Here is a 26258-nt window from a genome sequence, read left to right as displayed (position 1 = left end):
TCACAGAGTAAAACAAGGAGGTTTTTTTTGTTTTTTAAAAAATTTCCTCCCCCTCAAGTGTATATAGTTAAATTTGTGTAATTAAACACATGTATGATGTGTTGCCATTGTAACAAGTAAATAATATCATGCATCTTTTAAGGCTGTCTCTACAATGTAAGATTTAAGTAGATGATGCCACTCAAATTTCCTAACATGAATGTTATAGCGATGCTCTTCAAACTTCATTGTGCATACTAATCTCTTGGGGATCTTGTTAAAATGCAAATTTTGATTCAGTAGATCTTGTGTGGGGCCAGAGAATTTGCATTTGTAACTAGCTCCCAGGTGATGTTGGTGATATTAGTCCAAGGACCACACTTTGAGGAGTCAGGAGCTATAAAGACATAGCTCTGACATGAGAAAGCATCAACAGACTGGTAGAAAAGACAGATGATTTCCCTCTGAAAATGTAGAATTTTGCATTCAATCCCTGAGACCCTGATGATGGGAAGCTAAGAGTTCTTATTCTTTTATGATCATTTTACAAAGAAAAGGAATTCCCAGTCTCTTACCATTCTTCGTCGGATCATAGTGGGCACAGCCCACTGCAAGCTTCTCCAGCTGAGAACAACACCTCCACCTCCCATCCATCCAGAAATTAGGATGATATTTGGACACCAAGGTGTTATTGTTCCTTGTTTCTGAAAGGGGTTGGGATGGGCAGAAGATTTAGTTCCAGGTCAGTCTATCGAGGCCCACCAACTTTATAACTCCCTGAGACTGGACCTTGCTAAGCCTGAGTGACTATAACTTGGAATAATCAGAAAAATGGCTTTTACCTGGGCAGGTAAATTCAGTGTGCTATTTACTGAGGGAGTGCATTTTAGACTTAGGTATGAGCAGATCTGGATTCTGGCATGGCTCTGTTTTGGGTTAGTTGCATGTTCTCAGGTTGGGCAGACCCTCACCAGAGCCTCAGTTTCCCCAACTAAGCAATGAGGTTGTGACACTGGATCAGAGGACTTCACCAAGGTCACTTATGTGTAATGGTGTGGTTGAGAGGATGGAATTCCTGCCTCCCCACCCTTTCTACCTTCAACCACAGAAACTTGGCTTTTATTCTTCTAAATCTGTGGTTTTGAAGTAAGATTTGGGTATGGAAAAAAAGGGGGACTCTACTATGGAAAAAAAAATGTATAAAAACCGCAGAACGAGATAATTAATCTCTAATGCTCCTTCCAGCTCCAACATCCTGTGTGTCAAATGCCGTCACAGCAGGAGAACGGCCAATGGACACAGCTGGGGCCCTTTTGGTTACTTTTACTTTAGAGTTTGTTCTATGTCCTGTGACTGTTATATTTAGAGCACTTTCCAGTTTACCCAGCACTTGCCTGTTCATATCCCATTTGAAGCTCACGAGAACCTTGGGAGAAGATATGACTTGTATTTTTATTCTCATTTTTCAGATAGAGAAGTCATGGCTCTACGGAATCATATGGCTTGCTTATCCTTGGTCCTCATAGCTACTTAGCAACAGATAATTATTTGAGCCCAGATCTCCTGCTACATCCAATGCTTCACGCTAAAGAACAGTAACAGTAATACTGATCGAGTGCTTTCTTTTGGATGGGTATTGTCCTAAGTGCCTTACATGTCCTAACTCATTTAATTCTCACAACAACTATGACTGTTTTCAGTCAAAATTTACAGCTGAGGAAATGGAGACACCCATGAAGGTCAAGGAACTTATCCAAGGTCACACGGTAATTACTGGCAGAGCTGGGATTTTCACCTTGGCAGCCTGGCTCCACATTCCACATGCTTAAACACTGTGCTGGTTCTAATTACGCTATCAGAAAGGCAAGACTTGAGAAGCACCCTTGCTGATGGTCTGAAATACTTTACAGCTAGCTGACCTTTACTGAGTGTGGACGAGCCCAGCCCAGTTCTCAGGACGTTACTCACACCAGATCTGGAGGCAGGCACTGTTATCCTCCTATCCCCTTGTTTAATAGATGGGGAAGCCGAAGCACAGAGCAGTTAAGGAAGTTGCCCAAGTGGACACAGTAGGTGGGACGTAAGCCCAGGTCACCTAACTCGAGGGTATATGCTCTAATTCTTCACACTATACCAGGAGTGGGCAACTTTTTCTTAAAGGGACAGACAGTACCCAAGTGGACACAGTAGGTGGGACGTAAGCCCAGGTCACCTAACTCGAGGGTACATGCTCTAATTCTTCACACTATACCAGGAGTGGGCAACTTTTTCTTAAAGGGACAGACAGTAAATATAGTAGGTTTTGCTGGCCGTGAGACAAAATCAAGAGTATTATGTAGGTATTTATATAATCATTTAAAATGAGCCATATAAAAATATAGCTTGGAGCTTTACAAGAACAAGCAGCAGTTGGGATTTGGCCAATCCCTGAACTATACTGGTCATTGCCTCTTGAGCCCAGGGTGAAAACTTGGGACCTTCCACCAACACCAAAAAAGAGAAATGTTTGGCCATTGGCTGCTCTCAAACCACACTCTATTCCATCATGGAACCCAAGCCTCCTAAAGGATCAAGGGTCTCAGTGACTCAGTGGCACAGAAGTTTAATTACCTTCTTTAAGGGCCAGCACCCAGCGCTGCCGGCTCTCGCGGTCTGGAGCAAACACATACAGGAGGTAGTTGTCATGCACGACCTGGCAACACACACACAGAGTTCAAGGTGAGCAGTGTGCCTGGAGGTGGGTGACTGACAGCAGGTCCATCTGGCCTACTGGGCCGAGGGCGGGGTCTCAGGTGTCTGTCATCATACAGGCAAACATCTGAGTGATTAGAGGACAAATGTCTTTTTTATCCAGACATTTGCATGCTATGCAAACATAGGGTGAGCAGCTTGGGTGCTCGTCTCAGATTCCATGCCACCAGTAAGTAATCACTAAGTTAAAACAGCAAAGGAAAGTTCTCCTCTTGACTAGAAAGCACATTTATTTCTCATCTTAATTTTTCAGTGATTTAAAAAATCTTTCTGGCATATGAAAGAGTAAGAGATTTGAGGGCAAGTGTATAATTGGGATTTTTAAAACCTTATTTTGAAATAGTTTGAAGTTCCAAAAATAATACAGAGTTCCTATGTACTTTTCACCCACCTTTTCCTAATGATAACATGTTACATAGCCATAGCACATTTTCAAAACCAGGAAATTGACATTGGTACAGTGATATTAACTATAGACCTCTTTTGAACTTCACCAGTTTTTTTCATGCACTCCTTTGTAATTGGGATTTTAACAACTGGGAAATTACTTGTCATTCCTTTTATTTTCAGTCCTAAAAATTTCAACTCATGGGGGTCACTTTTCTTGTAGAAAAATGTTCTTTTCTATGCCACGTTAAAAATGGAATATTTACCCCTCAGGATGGCAAATAAGAATGGTACTCTGGGCTGCACAAGGAGATATCCATTCCTTTGGAGCCATAAATGACAAGACTGGTAAACAGGATAAAGATTCTAAAGATACCCTCTGCCAGCTCTGTCCCATAGAACTTTCTGCAGTGATGGAAATATTCTATAATCTGTGGTTGTTGAACACATGAAATGTGGCTGGGGTGACTGAGGAGGTGAATTTTTAATATGATTTAATTTTAATTGATTTGCACTTAAATATATCCACATGTGGCTAGTGGCTACCGTACTGGACAGTGCAGCTCCAGATAGTTCTCAGATTGTGAAATCTGAGCGTTTTTGCCTCAGAACCTCCAAGTAGTTTGTAATCAAGGATGGTAACCTGTGGCTCCAAATCATAAGTAAATCTCAAAGAACATGATAGCAGCTTCTTTTCTTCCCCCAGAAGCGGAGTAATTAGGACTTTCCTTAAGGTAGGGAAGATATGAGGGAAAGGAAAAAGAGGAATAACAACTTTTTCAAGATTTTGTGCTTATTCTTTGTTGAATGAATGAATGAACGAATGGATGTCATTGATTGAAAGATCACGTAAATTTTCTTACCGACTTAGTCTGAGTTCCAAGCCTGAACCAGAGTCATCCCTTTCCCACCTCTTCTCACAGTGACCAAGAACTTTAACCATGGTCCAGGGAATGGGGAACTATGTATCTTTGTCCTAATGAACTTACCTGAAACGGGTACTTATAATGGCATGGGATGCTAATGTCACTTTTCACAATCTCGACACATTTGATTCGGGAGAGTTCAATGGAGCCCTTCAACGTGCGCTTTTTCTGTGGGAAGAAAAACACATCCCATTTAAGTAAGAGTGAAGACAATATTTTTTTTTCCAGATTGCTTCTAGAAATACATTGTTAGATAAGATCCATTAGCTTTGTAAGCCAACTGCCAACCCCCACCCTCAACCAGATATCCAGAAGCTGTCTCCTGGCTCTTAGTGCCTGCGAAAGACACTCTGAGCAGATTCCTAGAGAGCATGCCCTCTGAATCATCTTCTGGATGGGTGACTGACTTCCATTCATTGAGTCACAGTGCCATATATGCCAGTGCCCTTGAGATGAATGGCAGCATTTGCAGAACTCATACCTAGGATGGGTAGTGCAATGCATGGGAAATAAAGTATAAATATGCCAATTTTCTCAGCTCTATGTCCATCCATGACCTTGTTATCATAGTAATGGACCTATGGCTTGGCCTGGATGGTGATGAATACCATTAGTGGCACCTTTCTTTTCTGCAATTGGCTTTTCCTTGTCCCTTAGTTATTCACGGTCCCACATTGACACGCTGGTAGGACTTTCCTGACTCTGCTCTAGAACTATCCCTAAAAATGTGGCCAGGGTCACTGAGGAACTGAGTTTTTCATACCATTTAATTTTAATTAATTTGCATTTAAATGTAAGCATCCACATGTGGCTAGTGGGCTACTGTACTGGACAGTGCAACTCCAGATAGTTCTCAGATTGTAAAGTCTGAGGCTTTTTACCTCAGAACCTCCAAGCAATTTGTAACCAAGGATGGCAACCCTTGGCTCCAAATCATGAGTAAATTGCACTTAAAGAACGTTAGGCTTGGGCCCTAGATAGCAGCTTCTTTCCCTCTTCCATCCTCCCCATCAAATCTTACTGACCCCATGTCTCATTCTCTTGGCAGCTTGCTAGATGTATTTCCCTGATAACTAATTCACATGATGGTGTTTGTGACTTATAATGATGTTACATGTAACCCATTTCTAAGTGTCTATTTACCTGGAGAGTGGATCTTGGGGGATGTGATGCCCTACCCGGTGGGACAGATCCTATTGGTGGACTATCAGGCACCAAGGAAGGCTAGTTAGGGAGATGCTTTTGGATAACAGAAGTCTTTCCCAGGTGCCTAGAATTAGGCCACCTTTAAGAATAGAGTTTAATTCAGCTATGGAACCAGTTGCAAAACACATCATTATCCATTATCCTTTAAAAAGAGTTAGCAAATGGTGGTAGAATGAGCATAAGTTTGGAAAGGTTCAAAGTTGGGCTCTTCCTCTTACAAGTCCCATGACCTTGGGCAATTCTTCTAACTTCCCAGAACCCCAGTTTCTACATTTGTTAAGTGAGGATAATAATACATACCTTTTAAGGGCTGATTGGAGAATAAAATGGGTTGATGTAAACAAATTACCTCGTTTATAACAGGGGCTTTCAATAAAGGGTACCTTCCCAATTTAAGAGGTTAAGGAAGTTCTAACTATTGCAAGAGCATCATGATACACGAGTGTGCTTGGTTGGTGTTCAGGGAGGCATGACATCATCAAATTCTCTAGAATTGAGCTCAATCTTTGCTTCCTGTTTTTTGATCACCAGCCTGGAAGCTGATCTTTGCTTTAGCAGCTGAAGTACAGAACGGAGATGAAAAAATTCAAGATGTGAGAAGTAGACCCTAAGAAATACAGGGAAGCTTCATGGTGCTTCTTTTAAAATTTTTCTTATAAAAACTACTTTTTCGTGTTTGAAAGTACAAAAATCTATCCATGTTTATTGTAACAAATAAAACAGTAAGGAGATATGAGAAGAAAATACTTACAGTTCCTTATTATCCCACTTTTTTCTATAAGCCTGAGGTAGTTCCTTATTATCCCACTTTTTTCTATAAGCCTGAGGTAGCCAAGTTTAACCGTTTGGAATGTATTTGTCTTTTCCCCACATATTATAGGGTATTTATAAATGAAAATGAGCATCTGTTCTACATATTGGTCTAGAACTTGTTTTTGTAACCTAACGATATATTAACAGGTTTGTCTTTCCTTAAAAACCTCTGAAAACATGTGCCCTTTGGTCTCAAACTATCTTCTCATTTAGAGTCTTCCACAGCTAGAAATACATGTCCCAATCCTGCCCATAATCACAGTTCTTTGGAATGGCTAATCTGTTTTTCAGAAACCAAAGAGCACAAAGAGGTTGTCTTTTCAACAACCATCTGCAGCTACTGGTAACCAGGGAACCTGAGCTTTGAGGTTACCTTGTTTCCACCTCTGCTGGGTTATTTCCTTAGCAGTATACGTAGTGAAATGAAACAAAAGGGTCATGGCAGTCATAGGACAACTCTGTTTGTGACATTTTTGTCTTTGGAACCTACTAAGTCCTGAGCCCCCTAAGGGCAGAGACCCGTAGTGAAATGAAACAAAAGGGTCATGGCAGTCATAGGACAACCCTGTTTGTGACATTTTTGTCTTTGGAACCTACTAAGTCCTGAGCCCCCTAAGGGCAGAGACCAGGACATCTGTACCACATCCCAGTGTCCAGCACAGTGGCTGGCCCACAGCAGTGCTCACTTAGGATAAGATGAATGAAGGGCATCGAGTTGGAACACAGTTTAAACAATCTTAATCAGATCTAAGGCACTTGTATCTGCACTTAGAAAATTTAATGCACTTCGCCATTTGGGAAATATTTACTGAGGACCAGCTATGAGTGAGGCGATGTTTTGAGTGCAGGAAATAGAGTGATGATCAAGGTAGACTCTCTCATGGAGCTCACAGTACAGTTGGGAAGGCAGACAAGGAGATGAATGAAGGGCATCGAGGTGGAACACAGTTTAAACAATCTTAATCAGATCTAAGGCACTTGTATCTGCACTTAGAAAGTTTAATGCACTTCGCCATTTGGGAAATATTTACTGAGGACCAGCTATGAGTGAGGCGATGTTTTGAGTGCAGGAAACAGAGTGATGATCAAGGTAGACTCTCTCATGGAGCTCACAGTACAGTTGGGAAGGCAGACAAGACACACAAGTGCTATAAAGAGAATAGAACAGGTTGATGTGGCCAACTCATGGCAAGGGCAAACCTCTCTCTCTCTCTCTCGAGAGCATTTGGGAAGAGATCAGAAAGTCGAAAAGGAGCCATTTGTGAGAAGGTCTTGGGGAGTGAGTATCCTAGGTAAAGTGAGCAGCCAGAGCAAATTCCTCTGAATTTGCTGAAAAGTCTTGAAGGGTTGAAAAAGTGTTGGATAAGAATCAATTTTTAACATCCTGGGATCACTGAAATCAAGGCATAAAGTGGAGATAAACATTAACTGGAGTCGTGAATAGGGATAAAATTCCACATGAAGTTCTAAAGCAGTGCTGTCTGATAGAAATATAATGTGATGTAATTATACCTGTAATTGAAAATTTTCCAGTGGGCACAATCAAAAAATCAAAAAGTAACAAGTAAAATTAATTTCAACAATATATTTTGTTTAACATATCTAAAATATTATCATTTCAAATTGTAGTCAACACAAAAATTAAAGAAATATATTCCTTTTTTGTACTAAGTCTTTGAAATCATGTATTTTCCATCACATCTCATTTGGACTTGCCACGTTTCAAATGCTCAGTACCCACACATGGCTGGTGGCTGCCTTAGTGGAGACTCTGAGATTTCCAAGGAGGATTTCTCCTCTCAGTTTAGATGATCTCCTTTGACTTCTTAATATTCGTTCATTCCAAACACAGATTTTAAGAGACATTTGTGCCTTAACAGAGTGTTGGGTGAGGCTGCTGTCAGGTTTGTTCTTCCTTCGGAATGTTCTACCATCAACCACACTCTCCTCCCACAAAAGTGCTTTGGTTTTCCCTTCACAATCCATCCCGTCCCATCAGTCTCTCCAAAGGCCCTGAGGTGAGTACTTCGTGGATCTTATAAGATCCAACACTTGGTAAACAGCAATACCAGCTGTGCACTCCCTGGTCGGCCACTGGGGAGCAGCTGGTCAATGAGCTAAACACAGTTCAGTCTCTGGGAAGCAGTGATTGTCTGTAATCATCCCAAACAACTGCGCTATTTCTGAAAAATGCCAGGGTAAAACCTTCCAGGGAAACCACACAAAAGCCACCAGAGAAAGAGAGAGACCAAGTAAAACCTGCCCTCATTCCTACTTGTTATTTTGTCTGTATCACTTGGGGTGAAAGTCACAGGACCCTGGTGCCCTTGTCTCTTTTCTTGGCCATGTGCAAAGCTACAAAGTCCTTGTATTCCAATGTTTCACCCCAAATATTTGGTGTGTGTCAAACACAAACCAAGATGCTGATGCCTACAAATTTGTACAAAGGCAAGCTTCTGCAAGTGACTTTTATATCCTCTTTCTTTTTATGTTAATATTTTGTATAAAATAGAATTTGGATTGTGAGTTTCAAAGAGAGAGGCTGGGGAAAAAATGTACTTCGGGCAATCCTACAAAGCATTATTCCCCCATTTTGCAGGTGACAAAATTGAGGTTCACAGAGATCAGCTCTGTTAATAAGAGGAAGAGCAGCACATGAGCTCAACTGTGTGACTCCGGAGCCTGAGCACCTCACTGCTGTGCGTACTGGCTTTGTGCTTGCCTGACTTTCCACAGAAGACTTTCATTCCCCGAACTCATCACTGCACAGTCAATTGTATGACCTATTTCTCCAAGACATGAGGTAGCAGAGCTTTTTTTTCTGCCCCCTCTTAATGGTGCAATGCTTACGCTGGATTTCAAAGGTGGAACACTTTCCCTAGTTCCTCAGAATAGGGACCCCTCTTTTCTCTGACAACATTGGCTCCGTCACTGCTTGACTAACCTAGCAGACTCATCAATGAGAAGTTATGTGTCTGATACCCATGAAAAGAGGATATCTCCACCTGCCAAAACCTTCCCCAAATACTCATTCACCTAAGGTATAACTTAAATGATAGCTTAAAGCTTGGCTTGTTTCAGAGAGTTTGTATGCAAGCTGGCGGGAGCTTTGATAAAGGAATTTTAGGCATTAACTATGAGCATATTTTTCAAAGAAAGTCACTTAGAGAAGTGGTGTATTTTTTTTTTCCTTTTTGTCTTTTTTCGTGTCCGGCAACGGACCGCAACCCTCAGTGTCGCGCCCGTACTGGACCGGGACCGGCACGGGATTGCAACCCTCGGTGTTGCTCCCGCACCTCGCTCAGCCAGTGAGTGGGAACCGGTCTGTATGTGGGATCCGAACCCTCAGCGGGAGCGCCGCCGCGCTTCCCAAGCGGCGCACTGTAGCAGTGCGCCACCGGGCCGGCCCGAAGTGGTGTATTTTTTAGGGGAGAGTGATCTTTCCTGGGATCATATGATAAAAGTAATAACACACATCATTTATCAGGTTTTTGAAGATTAGGAAATCGTTCTGATGATGATGTTAGCAACGTATTTCAAATACTTTGCTCAATGCCTCTTTTGGGTATAGTACAGCCATTGTATCCATCTGAAATCACACAATGACACCAGTGAAATTAAAACTGATGTCATATGAAGTGAAACTTAAGTGGCTGATTTGAGGGTTATTTTTCCCATCCACAGCAGAATGCAGGGTATCAGTTCTGAAATTGGTTTTAGGGATCTTCCTGGATTCTGGGTTCATCCCCTTTGCAAAACTTGCTCCAGGTGACCCACAAATTCCCTCCCGTTCTCCTAACTCAGTTTTCTGGGTCTGATGTCAAAGGGAGCTCTCAAATGGTAGGGGGAGAAAAACAGGGATTCAGGACTTGGACGAGCCAGGGGTGAATCCCTATGGTGACAGATAGCACTTGGCAAGCTGTTTCAGTTCTCTGAGTTTAGTTGTCTTAGCGCTTCCTAGTTCTCCCAGTTCTTCCAATTCTCCCAGTAGAAATTGGGCTGCTGCTCAGGGTTTCTATGACTTGAGCTATGGAAAGGCACCTAGAAGATTGTTTGATACCCAGCGAAGATGTTATCATTACTGTCTCTGTGGGAACAGTAGCATTTTGTAGAACACCAGCACAACTCGTAATTAGCTGTTGCTAGTTGGTCCAGTCCCCCAGCCCATCTTCAACAGGATCTAATTCCACTAAACTTTAAAGCTCTGGGAAGGTGTGGAGCTAAGCAAGCCGATTTCAAGGCTCCCTGAACCAACTTAAAGCCAGGAAATTATGATCCATCCCACACCTGCCCTCTCTTCTTTCCTCTTTTCCACAAGACCTCTTGCTCATAGCTGAGCCATAGTCATCTGGCTTTCCTCACTTCAGCTTTTTCACACTGTGGTTTATGATGAGACTGGTTGTGCTCTGGGGAAAACAACTTAGTTCCCCTTAAAGTCTGCCATCTTTTCAATAGTAGCACCCTGAACACCCAAAAGAAAAAAATGAGAATTTTACAAAAAGGAAAAAGAAAGCAAGGAAAGAAAAGACAAAAAAAATAAATAAATAAATAAAAAAAAAGAACTGAACTCTCATACAGTTTTCAGAGGGCAATTTAGGATCCTCTACTAAAATTATGCATGTGTTTTCTCACAAGAAACTATTAGGAGCAGATACCAATGGGGTTAGTCCTAGGGTTTGAGAGTAGAAAGTAGAGAAAGAGCTTTTCTTTTCTTCCCATATCCTTCTATACTGTTTGAATATCTTATAAACATGTAGTTTTTTATTGCATTAAAAAAGAGTTAACTAAAATAAATAAATATATTTTCCTTATAGGATTTATCCTATGGAAACATTTGTGCATTTGTTAAAAATGTATAAAGATACAGGAAAAAGATATGCTCATAGCAGCATTATTTATTACATTAAAACAAACTAGAGAAACCTAACTATCCATCCATAAATGAATGGTTAAATTAGTTATGGTTTAACCACCCTGTGACTAGTCTGTGGACATTAACAAAGAGTGAAGTTGATCTCTATGGAGGGACGATATAGTAAATGTAAAAAAGAAAAAAAAAAAGCAGGTTTAAAGCAATAGATAAAATATCATCTCATGTTTTGGAAAAAGATATAACAAAATATATTAGTATATGCAATATCCAAAGAAATAATATGAGGGCACTTCAAAAAGTTCATGGAAAAATAGAATTAAAAGATAACATAAATCTTGCTGTAAACATTTTGAAGTACCCTCATATGAGAAGGAAAATATTCCAAGCTGCTAACACTGGGTCTCCTTCATGGGTGTTACTGTGGCAGAATTTTACAGTAAAGGTTATATATTTCTATGATACATGAAGTTTTACTGGTAGCATGAAGATGAAAAGAAGAAAAATAAAAATAATATTTTAAACCAGTCAGAAACTTAAAAAATACCACAGTGTAACACAACTTGGGCAGATGACCATGGGAGAAAGCTAGGGGTACACATCAAATGCCGGGTGTGCTAACTGATGCAACTATCCTATGCCCTGTGACCTCAGAACCCCATTAGCAGTAATCAGCAGCCAAGCAGCACCTGCCACCTGCTCTTCTGCATCCATGGAGGTTCAAGTTCATGACAGTTCCTCTCATGTTCTTTAGTCAGTGATAGCCATTTTCTTCATAGAATTTAATAAAGCAATTCAGTGTGCTTTTATGTGGGAATATTTATCTTATAAGTGATGCAATAATTTAGGGATAATTTCCAAGCCCCATTCATGTTAGACAAAGACAGTATAATCCTACATAAAAAATGTTTGTTTAGATTTGCTTTCAAAAGTGTGTAGAGAGAAAAGGACTTATGTGGAAACTAAGGGTAAGAACTAAGTGAAATACACCAGGCATGAAACAGATGCTGCAAGTGTCCTGCACGAGATGTCCTGTCTCAGCATCTCTGGTCTGTGAACCCTCTTTCAAAGCCCTCTTTCTTCCTGGAATAGGGAATAGAAAATGTTTAATGAGTTTGAGAAAATATATTTTTGTGCCTTCCTTTCAAACACTAAAGAGTCAGTAGCCAAAGTATTTAAATTAATAACAGCTTCATTGTATTTCAGGAAAACGTGGAGGTAAAATTCAATTAATATTTGTTAATTGATGGATTGAGGGAACAGCAAATAAGACCGAGTGGTAGCAGAAAGTGATATTTGTGGATCCTATAACAAATCTCTCAATGGAAATATCTTGAAATAGGATTTCCAAAGTGATTGGCCGGTGGATAAAAATCTCTTGACAATGAAAAGCTGGGTTGAAACTAATCTACACAAAAGTTTTAGCTAATACAACAAGAGCTCCTAGAAATTATTAAGGAAGATGCTAAGAACCTGGTAGAAAGATGGGCAAAGGAATATAAGTATTTCTTAAACATATGAAAAGATGCTCAAAGTCACTATGACAACAGAAATATAAATTATATTACATACCATTTTAAAAAACATATCAGACTAACAAAGATTGAAATATAAGATAATGATGTTGTGAGGTTTTGAGAAAACAAGCATCTCACATATGGCCCTGGAGAATGTTCATTGGTACAATTTTTATTTAGAGAATAATTTGGTCATGTACAACAAAATAACAGAAGCAAATATTCTTTGACTCAGCAATTTTGCTTCTAGAAATGTTTTCTTTAGACCAGAGCTTTTCAACCCCAACATTTTGGGCACGATAATTCTTTGTTGTGGGTCTGTTCTGTGCAAAGTAGGACATTAAGTAGCATATCTTACCTCTACCCACTAGATGCACTCTCCTCCCCAGTTATGACAACGAAAAATTTCTCCAGACACTGCCAAATGTCCCCTGGTGGGCAAAATCGCCCCAGGTTGATAACCACTATTACACCAATATCATCTCAACCATGTATAAAATATTACATATTTTCCCCTTCTCTCACAGTAACATTCAAAGCCTATAATTATAGTGTATTTAAAAATCACAACAATGGGATTCTTTTGTTTATATTAGTTCCTTCTTAGAAACACAATCTTCTCTAATGGTCTGTTAACAGATACGGTGCCACTTTTGGTGGCCCCAGCACTGATTTGATCTCATTGGGAGATTATATAGCAACACATGATTGAGGCCAGAAAATGTTCTGGTCCTAAGACATGGTTAATCTTACTTGGTGGTGCCACTTTTGGTGGCCCCAGCACTGATTTGATCTCATTGGGAGATTATGTAGCAACACATGATTGAGGCCAGAAAATGTTCTGGTCCTAAGACATGGTTAATCTTACTTGGGGCACCATATCCTAAGAAGCTGATTTTAAAGAGGAGACAATCCTACATTAGGCATCCTATTATTTTTTCAGTGTTTTCATTATACCTGGAAACAACCTGAATGTTGAACCATAGATGATAGATAAGTTCATCCATTTGTCCAGGTACATAAAATGGGTAAGTATATCCCTGCAATGAACTAACTCAACCATTAAAAACTCATATATAAGAGAAAATGATTACTTTGGGCTCCATGTAGACATGCATAAATATACTTATATTTCCATAAAAGAATAAATGGAAAAAATAGAATGCAAAGTTGTCATGCATTATGATTATAACTCTGTGAAAGTTATGTTGTCTGCCTGAGAGAGAAGACCAATGCTCACAGAGATAGTAAAGTGATGTCCTTAGACAAGAGTTATGAAGAACATTTTCAGTGTAGTTGCTTTGTTAATTTTTTTTAACAGTATGAGGATCTGAAGGTTTGCTGCTCTGTCTCTTGACATTAATTAAAGTTGACTTAACCTAATTCTAACCTGTTTTAGTCTTTGCTGCTAAAGGCTACCTGATCTCAGTGTTGATCCTGACCCAGGTTATGCACCAGACACTTCTCCATCAAAACACATAGTGGAATGATTCTGGACAAAGTACCCCTAGGAGGAAGGTTGCCACAAGAAAGTTACAACATAAAATAACTGAAGAACAATTCATGGAATGAGTTGTATACAGCAATTCAGAAGACCACTGCAGTACACTTTTCTTGGATTCCTGCCTTTTGTATGATCTGCTGTCCCCACAGCTGTCAGAACAATCACTTCTAAATGTAAAATGGATTGGGATCATGCCTCTGCTTCAACCCTTTGGTAGCTTTGCATTGAAGTTGGAATGAAATCCACGTTCCTTGCCATGATCCATAAAAGCCCACACATCTTAGCTTCTGCTGCTCATCCTGCACCCCTCTCTCGAGCTCTGCATGCTAAAGTCTCTTCACACAGGCCGATCCTTTTTCTGTCTCAGGGTCTTTGCATTTGCAGTTCCCTCTGCCCAAAATGCCCTTCTCCACTTCTTCATTCAACTGGCCCTTTCCTCATTCTTCAAGCCTTAGCCTAGATCTGAATTCCTCCTCTGACCATCCTTCATCCCAGCTCAACCCCGGCTGCTGCTTAATCTTGCTAGAGAAACTACCACAGTCTATATCTGCCCTTTGTAGTTATATACTTGCTGTTCTCCTCTGCCAGATTGTAAACTTATAAGGGCAGACACCTTGTCTCTATGGTTTACCACCGTGTTCCTCCCATCTAGCACAGTTCCTGGAACATAGTAGGTGCTCAAGAAATGTTTGTGCAACAAATGAATAAATCAAAGTACACCAAAATAGAAACATTTCTTTGATATAGTGCTAGGTTAAAACAACAACAACAAAAATAACAAGGCTTTGGCACAATCTATGTAGTTTAGGGGGGAAAAAGTCTTGTATTTGAATTTTTTATAACAAGCAGGTATAATTTCTGTGACTTTTAAATATTAAAAAAGGGAAAGAAATATAATGAGAAGCCTGCTTTAAATAACTTTAGGTTAATGGGAATTACATGGCAACAAAAGACCTTGTACCAAGTTCTTATTCTATTAAAATACTGAAAATTTTTACTGAATTTTGAGGAACTGAACATACATTTGACCTAAAAATGAAATTTTATATGCATGGGAAAACATTTCAGAGCTGTTTCCTCCCCTGGATTACTTTTAGTGATATTTCTGAGTGTCATGAAGGCAAACCCAAGCTGGCCCCTGGATGAAAATTATGTCCTTGGAAGATGTACTTTTCCCAGTAGGTCTGATAAATCATTGATGAATGCAAGAACTTATTACTGGCTGGTTAAGGAAACGGGGGGATGAGAATGTCCTAGGTGGCCCATGAAACTTTGGGAAGAGCTTTAAAATAGTTTTCTGTGGACTCAATTTCCGAGTTTGATAGAAAAATATCTCGTTTTACTTGAACCTCATAGTTCAAGAAACTGACCTCTTGTGCTTTCCAGTTAAACCTTTCTCCAGACTGAGTCAGAAACTAAGTTCTCATGTTTATAGTAGTTTTCTGTGGCATATTTTTACTACGGAAAGCGATGAATAGATACACCAGTCCCTGAGCAGTAAGAATCAAATCTGATTTTAACATGGGGGTTTCTACCTCCAAAACAAAAATTCTCTATGCAGTGGTGATCTCTATAGAACATCAATGTCACATCACACAGGCAAAAATCAATTCACGATGAAACTCCCTCAAGGCAGAAATAGAAACCGTGCATGTGTGAAAAGGATCTTTGCTTGGATCCTTGCTTTTCTCTACCTGGCTAGGTGAGCTCACATTTTTTAGCTCCCAGATGCTTTTCTGAATTCAATTTGAGTTATGTCACCTTCATTCATTCACCAGTTGTTTATTGACCACCTACCATGTGCCCAACACTGTTTTAGATGCCTGGCTAGGTGAGCTCACATTTTTTAGCTCCCAGATGCTTTTCTGAATTCAATTTGAGTTATGTGACCTTCATTCATTCACCAGTTGTTTATTGACCACCTACCATGTGCCCAACACTGTTTTAGATGCTGGTGACACAGTGATGAAAAGGCAGTCGAGACCTCTGCTCCCGTGAAACTGCCTTTCCAGTAGGTGTACAGGCAGAAAATAAACAGGGAAGCACATCGATAAACTCAATACACAAGTGTAGATACTGAAATACAGATGCAGCTATGTGCTTTTTAAAAAATGAATCAGGATCCTGAGAAAATATTTGAAGGGGTGGGAAATAAGGCAAAACCAACCCTGCAAAAATCTTGGGTGTTCCAGACAGTGGGCACAGCTAATGCAAAGATTCTGTCCTTGGATGACCTTGAAAACAAGTGCCTCCTTAAGTGCATGTCTCACTTGCCTCATCCTAGTCCTGGCCCTATGGGAATCTTGAGCCTGGAGTGTTCAAGGTTTAGAAAGAAGGCAGATGTGGCAGAAGCACATAAAGAGAGTGTCGTATGACATGAAATGAGAAAGGCAGGCAGTGACCACAGGATGAAGGGTCTTGTAGGCCACAGTTGAAAATTTATTTAAATACTCTAAACAGCCACGGAGGGCTTTAAGGTAGGGAGTGATATCTGATTTATAATTTTTAAAGTTCATTCAAGATATTCTGTGGATAGCAGATTTTAAGGAGCCTCCAGTGTCAGAGGGAGCCCAGCTAGAAGGCAACTGAATCCACATAGGAATGAAGTGGAGAGAGACTGTGACTGATGAACGTCTCCAGCAAATATGTTCAGATAGTTATAAGAATATTATGTACAGATGGTTTAGCTGTATAAGAGAAGGAAGAGAGAGTAAGACAGGCTGGAAGAAAAAAGAGAGAACAGAGCTGCTTGGTTCTCCTAAAAAGAGTTGGAGGCTGGGGAGCTGGTTTCTATATGTGTCTCTCTGACCCAGCTCTTAGACTCCGACCACCTGAATCCTTCTAGTCCTCCTTCAAGGACAGGCCATGAACTGCTACCTCCAAGGAGTCTTATTTACTTACTCCTATACCCAAGAACCTCCCTTTTGGAGATTCTTTTGGAATGAGGCTTTTTCTTTTGGGGTGCATTTGTGTATTCCCACCTTTCCAACTGGATCTATAGCTCATGTTCTCCCTCCCTCCTTTCTTTTCTTCCTTTCTTCTTTTATTCCTTCCACAAGCAATTACCTAGTGAATGTGCCAGGCACTGTTGTAGACACTGGTGATGTCATCTTCAGCAAACTGGGTGCCTGTCCTGATAAAGCTCATGGTCTAATGGAGGGTGGGGTGGGGGATGACATTAATACAGTAATATTAATAAATGGGTGATTACAACTTTGGCATGTGCTGTAAAGAAAGGGCCCATGTTGCTATGACAGAACATAACAGGAGGACACGACCTAGTCTAGGGAGATCAAGGAAGGCTTCCCCAAGCAAGGAACATTCAAAATGGAGGCTTTATCATTGTGCTGTAAATGTGTGCATCTAAACAACATACTGTACCCCACAAATATGTACAGATAGATGTTAAAATACATTTTTTTAATTAGAAGCTTTGAAATTAAACTAAATCTGGTGGGGTTGAGCCTAGAGAGAGGAAAGAAAGAGGGACGTGAGCTGAGACAGAGGAGACCAAGTGGTAGATTCTGGTGTCCATCCTCAGTGCATGGCAAGAAACACTGAAGGGACATGTCAGCTTCTTATGAAGGTCATTGGGAGTCAATCATAGTCACCATGTGAAAAGCTCATGCTGGCTGCTGTGGGGAGAATGGAGGGGCAGGGGTGGGGATAAAGTGGATACAGGGAGACTACTGGAGGTGGTAGCAGTGCCAGGTGCAAGATGCTGGCAGCTTCCGCTAGGAAGGTGACTGTGGGAAATAAAGAGTAGTGGGCAGATTCTAGAGAACCTTTAGAAGTCAAAGGTTGCCAAGACTGTCCTTTCTTTTTGGACACATAGTGGGGCTCACTGAGGTGAATGAAGATAAAGATTTGTTCCGGAGCATATGTGGAAATGAGAGCCCTCATAACATACTTCATTGTGGAAGACCCAGGTGGTATGGGCTACTGATTTTCAGGCCTGCCCTTTACATTGAGGACGTCAGAGCAGGAATGCACCGCACACTTTGTAATAACTCAATGGAGTCCCCAATTATCTACAAGTAACAACTGCTAATAGTAATCAGCACCATTTATCAGTGAGCTGTGTAGACTCTGGAGACATATGGGACCTCAGGCAAACTATTTAAACTCTCTTTGCCTCAGTTTCCTGATCGATAAATTGGGGTAATAATAGTTCCTAATTTAGAAGATGGTTATAAGGTTTAGATGAAAGAATCCACAGCACAGTGTTCGACACACAGAAAGTGCTCAGTAAATGTTAGTTACTATTTTATTATTATTAGAATAATGGTGACCTCCTCATTAAAAAGAAACAAGATCAAGAAGGACTGTTTAATCATTTAAAAAAATGTAAATAGCTTTTTAGAGGATCACACAGCATTATGCAAATTTACACAAAGACATGCAACTCAAGTGGTCGAGCTGGTCTTTGGCTCAGATCTGTCTGATACCAGAAGCTGTATTTTTGAGGGCTGTGAAATAATGCTCCAAAAGCAAGGAAAGGGGACTATCTCCCCACCTGCCTTTTTTAAATTAGGAAGAAGGCATGCTGCAGGAGACAGTTCTGCTGCTAGATCAGACTGCAGGTAAAGGAAAAGGGCCATGAGGAGTGGAGACCTCACCCAGACATTGACTGAAATGGTGATCTTGACATTTATCCTTTCCCATGTAAATGGTAATGGCTCCCACTCCATGGGGAGTACAGCAAACTTGATCCCTAACATGAAGAGCCATTAAAATAGGGAAACCTTTCTAGTTCTACCAAGGGCCTTTCAGAAAATCAAGGTAGTACTTGGGCAAAATTGTGAATAATATTCACCCTACCATGTAGCAGTTAGTATGAGGCTTATAACAAACTTTTCTCATGAAATACTCAGCATCTCTTGAGGTAGGTAACACTGGGCTCCTTACTTTACAAATAGGAAACAGGCTTACAGAAGTGAAATGTCTTGCCTGAGATCCCACATCAGGAAAGTGATAGACACAGCATTTGAATCCAGCTCTTGTCGGCTACACAGCCCTCACTGATCTGTGCTGCCTCTTCCATCCAGTGCTTACGCAAAGTGTCTGAGGCTCTCCATTTTTATCAGAAAAGGATCTGATATCAGTCATGTGCAACTAAGTATGTCGCTTGGTTGATACCTACCTCTCCAGAAATTTTTTTGTACTTTTGTACTTAAACCTTAAGCGGTGTGCTGGACTCAGCTTGTACTGGCCCATCAGAGCTAACTGCTAAATTTTCAAGAATTTGTGAGCCAGTAGACATCACATTGGTATTTTGAAATGGGCCATGATGGGAGTACTTATACCAGAGAAATCAGCAAACACCAAATCAAGGCTCCCCACCTCCATCCCCACTGCACCACTGTCACAGTGGTTGTTAAGCACTTATCAGCACACCACGGAGTGCTTATCTCTCATTGAGCAAACACCAAATCAAGGCTCCCCACCTCCATCCCCACTGTACCACTGTCACAGTGGTTGTTAAGCACTTATCAGCACACCACGGAGTGCTTATCTCTCATTGTCTTCTGTTAAAGAATTTCAGGCATCAAGGACCACTCTGCAAGAAAAGTGGCAGGCACAGGGGAGCATCTGAAATCATGGCTGCCTGCATGCGGCCACCTGCCAACTCTGTTTTTTTCTGGCCCACCACTGCAACAGAACGAAGGCACTTCCTGACCCCTCAGAAAACACTTGCACATCTCAGTAGGGGAAATAGGCATTTGACACCAGAATAAATCCATGTTAAAATAAAAGGCTCATTCAATTAGTATTATAATGACAATAGGCATGGATATTTAAAGTTAGAATAAATGTACTTAATTTGCCGAATTACAGAATTTGTGCTTGAGTATGTGGAAGGGTTATTTTTTATATGATGATATAAATTCACAGAATATTAGAGCTGCAAGGAGCATAATTTTATATATGAGAAAAGGGAAAAAGTAGCTGACACCCCAAGCAGGGCAATGGCTGGCCCATCACCACACAGCTCACTATGCCTGTGTTTATTATTATAAATGTGTATTTAGCCACAAAGTAGAAGAAATCCAGGAATCCGATCTTAGCCTGACTTTGAAGAATCCTTTAATATCTACCATTGTTTGAAAATAAATATATTATACCACCCTGCTAGCTTCTTCAGAGATGTGAAAATGATACAAACAGTGGGTAATTTTTACTAGGAGCTCACTAGGTGACAGGTCCTGTGCTGAGCACTTTATATATTAAGTTGAACTATACAAACTTGCCAATGTCTGACTGTTTTTGATCTGTCAAATGGTAATTCCAAATAGTTCAGCCTAACTACATTATCTCTCTGAGTCTTTGCCATTTTTCCCTTGAAAAGGGTACTACTATCACACCCATTTTACAGATGAGAAGACTGAGGCTTTAATTTAAAAATAAAAATGTTCCTCATAAGTGTAATGCTATTTATTTATGAGTGATGTATGATGTACCTTGTGTGCAAATTGATAGTCCTAAACAGTGTAAATATGTAGGGCATGAACAATAATAATTCACATATCACCTTTCTCAGTGACCTTGGATACATTTCTAACTAATTTCTATAATATTTTTAAAAACACTTTTTAAAAATGTTATTTATGAATATAAACCATAGGCATTAGAAAACAAAAAATTTGATGTTTGTGCATATATCTTTTATACTCCACATGAAAACATTAGAAACTATAGCCAACAGCTCCCCAGAATGAATTAATTGTCCTGGAGTTTTTTATAATGCCAAATAAAGAAGTGGCATGATTTTACAACATTGTCTACATGCAAATTACAACCAATGAAATTCTGAATCAAGACCATTTGGTTGTGTGATTATTTGCAAATAATATTATACTGAATTCACAAACAGTTCACAAACAGCAATGCTGCTCAGGAATTATCAGTATGAACTAAATAAGATGATGCTATGTTGAGTTAGGAAAACAAATTAGTGAAGGCTGTAAAATGGGCTTTGAAAAAATATTTAAAGGCAAGTGACTGCTCTTTCAATATGAAACAAGAACTTTAAATGTCCCATTCACACACAATAAAATGACTGATGCTATGTCATTTATCAGCACTGTATGATGAATCTCCCAAGTTCAAAATTTGGCTCCTGGCCACCTACCAAAGAGGACTTGCACATAGTGATTCCATTTGCCTTCTGATGGATTGGTCAATTGTTATCAGTAAGGGTCTGCTGAAGATAATCAATTCTTTTCACTTCTAAAAAAGAGTCAGCATTATTTTACCTACAACTCAAAAAGGCCAGGCATCTGTAGTCTCCATATTCAGCCTGACCTCCTTGAGAACTCCATTTCCTTAAATGCTTCAAAGCCTGAGTCTCCAAAGACTCCAAACTCATGCCTACACCACGAAGTCAGACTCCAGCAAAGAACTTGAGCACCTTTGTTTCCAAGTGACCATCATGTACCTAATATAATTTACTCTTCAGTAAAATGTAAGTGATAATCCCTGCCCTACCTCTCTAATGATGTAAAAACAGTATAATAAAATAGTAAGTAATTAAATATCCTTTGAAAAATTGCCAAGAAGGGCTAAACAGATGCGACTGCATAGAAACAAAGGATTTTTTAAAGAAGGAAGGGATCTTGTAGGTCATTATTTCCAGCCATTTCATTTTATAAAGAAAGAACCTGAGGCAGGAGGTGGACATTTGTTCAGGCTCACATACCTAGCGAGAAGCAGAGTTTGATCTTCTGACACCTTGTCTAGTGCTTTTCTACCAAACTACATTGTTACATTTACTCATGTTGCTTCTGTTATTATTGATGCTACAAAATACGAGAATATCTTTAGATATGTAAAAAGACTGATCTAACTAAGCAGCCATAATATTCTGGATGAGAACCACTGCAGAACACTTTGTGCTTGAGTAACACTAGTCTCCTGGGAAGTTTTCCAAGGGATGAAGAGGTTTAACATTGTGCCTTGCAACTTTTAGACCATTAAATGCCTGGGGAATATTACTCCAAGATGTTGGATGGTTGATAACCATCGAGACAAATAGAGTTGAATTCATAAAAAATGTTAACAACGGACCCACCACTTACGCAGTGGTGGACGAACAGGTACAAAACTATGTCATCAATCCTAAGTGAATCATTGTGCAGTATGAGTATGTATTGAAATAACACACTGTACCCAAAAATTTGCACACGTAAATGTTAAAATAAAAGAATAAAGAAAAAGGAAACTGGGCTAGATCAACAGTGGTGGACAAACAGGTACAAAACTATGTCATCAATCCTAAGTGAATCATTGTGCAGTATGAGTATGTATTGAAATAACACACTGTACCCCAAAATTTGCACACGTAAATGTTAAAATAAAAGAATAAAGAAAAAGGAAACTGGGCTAGATCATCCCGTAGGTCCTGACTGCTACTATTTTATTAATCTATGTCCCATAAAACGTAGTATATTTCACATGAAGTTCAAGTTCTATCTGATTATAATATTTGCCACATAAAATATTATAATTTAAAAAATTAAACTTAACCTTGCAGGAGGAAAAAAGCTGATAAATGTTAAGCTTACAGTTTTTAGAATTAACATTGCCTGATACAATCACCTCACCTCTTGACTCCTCTTCACATTCTCCTCTGACTACGATTATGGTACGTTCTAGGTTATTCTAACTAGCATGGTTGTGTTCCCTGTGTTCTATTTTATTCCCCATATATCTTTCTGAGTCAGCCCCCATCTGAATATAAAATAATATATAAAAAAAAAGACAAAAGAAATTGCTCGCATACCCCATGGCGATCCTCAAAGTATGCCAGGCTGGCTTTGGTTAAAACAAAGAAGCGGACTTTAAAGTTCGAGGGAGAAGTCCTTCTCTTCTGTTGAGATTTCTTGATTAGCTGTTCTTCCAAGAGGATAAAGTTGTTCATGATCCAATTCTTGAAAAGTGATGCTCCGTGGGCATCACCCCTGAGCAGAGCCAGAGGAAAGAGCTTCGGGGCAAGGAATGTGGAGGGGAGGTGGTTGATTTTCAGAGCTGCTCAAAGGCAGCTTGCCTCCAGTGTTATCTGTCTATCAACGTGCAGCCAACACTGCGGGGCTCCTCCTCTGATGTCAAAGGCCATAACCACATCCTTTCAAAATTCACAATACTAAGAGGCATGTGTAAAAAATATGTATACCCTTTGCCATATGGTTTGGAAATGAAATTTGAAGACTCAGAATTATATTAAGGATTAGAGTTTAATCTTTATAGACCCTGCTTTAGCCCATCCATCAGTTAAGACATGTAGCACAAAGAATAGGGACATGGGCTGTGGAGCCACTGTGGCAAGTTTGTGTATGTTTCCTGTTGCCGCTGTACCAAATTGCTGCACACCTAGTGGGTCAAAGTAACACGAATTTATTATCTTGTAATTCTGTAGTCCAGAAGTCCAAAATGGGTCTCACTGGGCTAAAATCAAGATGTCAGCAGGGCTGTGATCCTTTCTGGAGGATCTTTAGGGGAGAATCTGTTGTTTCCTTGCCCTTTCCTGCTTCTGGAAGCCACTACATTGTTTGGGGCTTGAATCTCTTTCTGCATCTTCACAACCAACAATAACAAGTCAAGTCCTGCTTACTCCATCTCAGTGTAACCTCTTCTTCTGCCTCCCTCTTCCATATTTAAGGACAATTTTGATTTTATGGGGCCTGCTCAACCTAGGATAATCTAGGGCAATTCCCCCTATTATAAGGACAGCTGATTAGCAACCTAATTCTGTTTGCTACCTTAATTTCCCTTTGCCATGTAACCTGACATATTCACAGGTTCTGGGGATTGGGACATGGACATCTTTAGGCAGGACCATTATTCTACCCACCACAGTTTGAATTTTGGCTCCACTACCTAACTTACTGTGAGACTGCAGGCTAATTACTCAACAGCAGTGAGCCTCAATTTTTCCCTCTGTGAAAGGGAATAATAGTGCACTGTAGGGCTCCTCTCTGGCTTTTTTTCCAGCCTCATCTCATTCCTCACTCACTTGTTCCCACTCAGCATTCTATCTGTCCCTTTCCCCCCATGCATGCCCTTCACGACACTTGGCACGTGTTGCTCATTCTGCCTGAAAACATCTCCTCTCCCCTTCTTTTCCTGGTCAACTTTAAATTACACTACAAGTCTCAGCCTATGTGTCACTTCCTCAGGGAAGCCATCCTGGCTTTCCTAAGTCAAATCCACCTATTATACACACATGGCACCTTCCCACTTTCTCTTTGTACTCCCTATGATGGTTGTAATTGTACACTTTGGAGGGTGATTTTGGATTCATGTTTGTCTCCTCAACTACTCTAGAAGCCCTATGACGGTGACAACTGTGTGTAGTTTTGCTCACTGTTATGTTCTCAGCAGCCATCACAGTGCTCAGCACATGCAAAGGATGTTTAAGAAAAAGAAAATGAGCATAAAACACTTAGAAGAAATATATTGAAGTTTATTATTTTTCAAAATGTAAACTAAAGCCCATAGAAGTTTCCTCATACTACCTGTAGATGATTGCCTTTTTACCCTAAAATTTTGAGGAAGGGCAGAAAATAAGTGAGTCCTTCAGAGTGGCATAACGAACAAAGCACATGCACAGGCTTTGAAAACAAACTTGTGTTGGAATCACAACTCTGTCACTTACTAAGCTGTTTTCCTTTGAGCAAGCTGCTTGCCCTCTCTGATCTTTAGCCTCCATGCAGGGGTCCTTTTGAGGACTGAATTCCATGCACCCTGTGAACGGTGAGAGCTAGTCATGTATCTTGCTTCAGAGTTACACATAGTTGAAGTACGGTGTATGAGAATTACTTCTACCATAAAGTTGATAACCAAGAAATCTCAGTGTAAGTGGAGATGGCACGTACTGGATAGGAATAAAGGGCTTGAGGCAGGGATTGCTGTTTTCTCCGAATAGCTACTCTCCCCTTCTTCCTGGGGTAGCTGATTCCTTGTCTGGGCATCTGGCCAGCCAGAATAAAGATGACATTTTTCAGCCTTCCATATAGCTAAGTATATTCATAAGACTGTTTTTTATGCAACAGAACATGGCAGAAGTGGTGCACACAATGCTCAGGAAATGTTCTCAGTGAAAGTCATCATACCCTTTTTCTTCCCTTTTCCCTCCTTCCTGCTGACTAGAATGTTGAGGTGATGGTTGGAGCTAGAGCAGCTATCTCATACCATGAGGTAAAAATAGCATGTTAAGGACAATGGAGTGTAAGAAAGAAAGAGCCTGAGGTCTTGATAACCATGGATCATCTGTACCAGTCCTGGATCACCTTTTTTAACATAAAGAGAAATAATAAATTTTTATTCTAAGCGCCTATTATTTTGAAGTTTCTGTCACTAGCAGCATACCTGATTCTAACTAACACAGTGCTATCTTCCAAACTACACTGTACACTCATTTGGGAAGAGTAGATTTATACCTGGTTGGTTCAGGGTAAAAGACTTACAGACTTCACAAAGCCTTCTCATATGGGAAAGCAAAATGTTATCAGTAGCTGCAGCAATAGTCAGGAGTCTTTCATTTGCCAAGTCCACATGGAGTGCAATCATAAATAATTTTATTCTCTCTCTCATAGAGACTTCAAACCCACTTACTTGAATTAGTCTTTGTCCACTCCTAAATGTAACTTTAGGGGGCCCAATATTTTTTCTACCACTTTAAGGAAAACATAAACAAAAGTAAATAGTCTTTTTGTTTTGGTTTTTAAAAGTTCAGTGCACAGGAGCCAAATTCAAAAGGATTCCATTGGGGCTGGCCCGGTGGCGCACTGGATAGTGCGCCGCTTGGGAAGCGCGGCGGCGCTCCCGCTCGAGGGTTCGGATCCCACATGCAGACCGGTTCCCGCTCACTGGCTGAGCGAGGCGCGGGGGCAACACTGAGGGTTGCGATCCCGTTGCCGGACACGGAAAAAGACAAAAAAAAAAAGGATTCCATTGGTCAAAGATGGAAAAATGTGAATATCAAAAGGAATAATAATTGTAATAAATTGAAGAACAGCAAAAATGTTAAAATCATGAATTCATATGGTATTTGGGAAAAAAAAATACCAACTTATAGATCACTTTTGGAGGATGCTGAAGAACCAACTTGTTATTCTGAAAACTGGGAAACAAAGGCAAAGAATAAAGCGTATTTCCTGCTCAGTTCCATAATCAAATATTTAAGGATTGGAAGTTCTTCTTTGGAGAAGCTAATAAATGAAGAAGGGAGTGATAGAATATCACTATTTTGCAATTCTAGTATAGTAATGGACCTCGCCAATGATCATCAAGGGCTGTTAATATCA

General features: G+C 40.2%; 1 protein-coding gene across 1 annotated transcript in view; it reads right to left on the bottom strand.

The window, feature by feature from the left end:
* The window catches only part of ITK (IL2-inducible T-cell kinase), a 60497-nt gene extending 37557 nt beyond the window's left edge, over positions 1-22940 (bottom strand). Inside the window, exons 1-4 of the mRNA XM_008574426.1 lie at positions 22736-22940; positions 4107-4211; positions 2590-2671; positions 555-683 (exon numbers count right to left, since the gene is read on the bottom strand). Coding sequence (XP_008572648.1) covers positions 555-683; positions 2590-2671; positions 4107-4211; positions 22736-22873 — 454 coding nt within the window. The 5' untranslated portion in view covers positions 22874-22940. The remainder of the gene's footprint in view (positions 1-554; positions 684-2589; positions 2672-4106; positions 4212-22735) is intronic.
* Between the last annotated feature and the right edge of the window lie 3318 nt (positions 22941-26258).

Source organism: Galeopterus variegatus, unplaced genomic scaffold (genome assembly GCF_000696425.1).
Source record: "Galeopterus variegatus unplaced genomic scaffold, G_variegatus-3.0.2 Scaffold1046, whole genome shotgun sequence".
NCBI classification, from domain to species: domain Eukaryota; kingdom Metazoa; phylum Chordata; class Mammalia; order Dermoptera; family Cynocephalidae; genus Galeopterus; species Galeopterus variegatus.
This window is presented reverse-complemented; position numbering and strand designations above follow the sequence as displayed.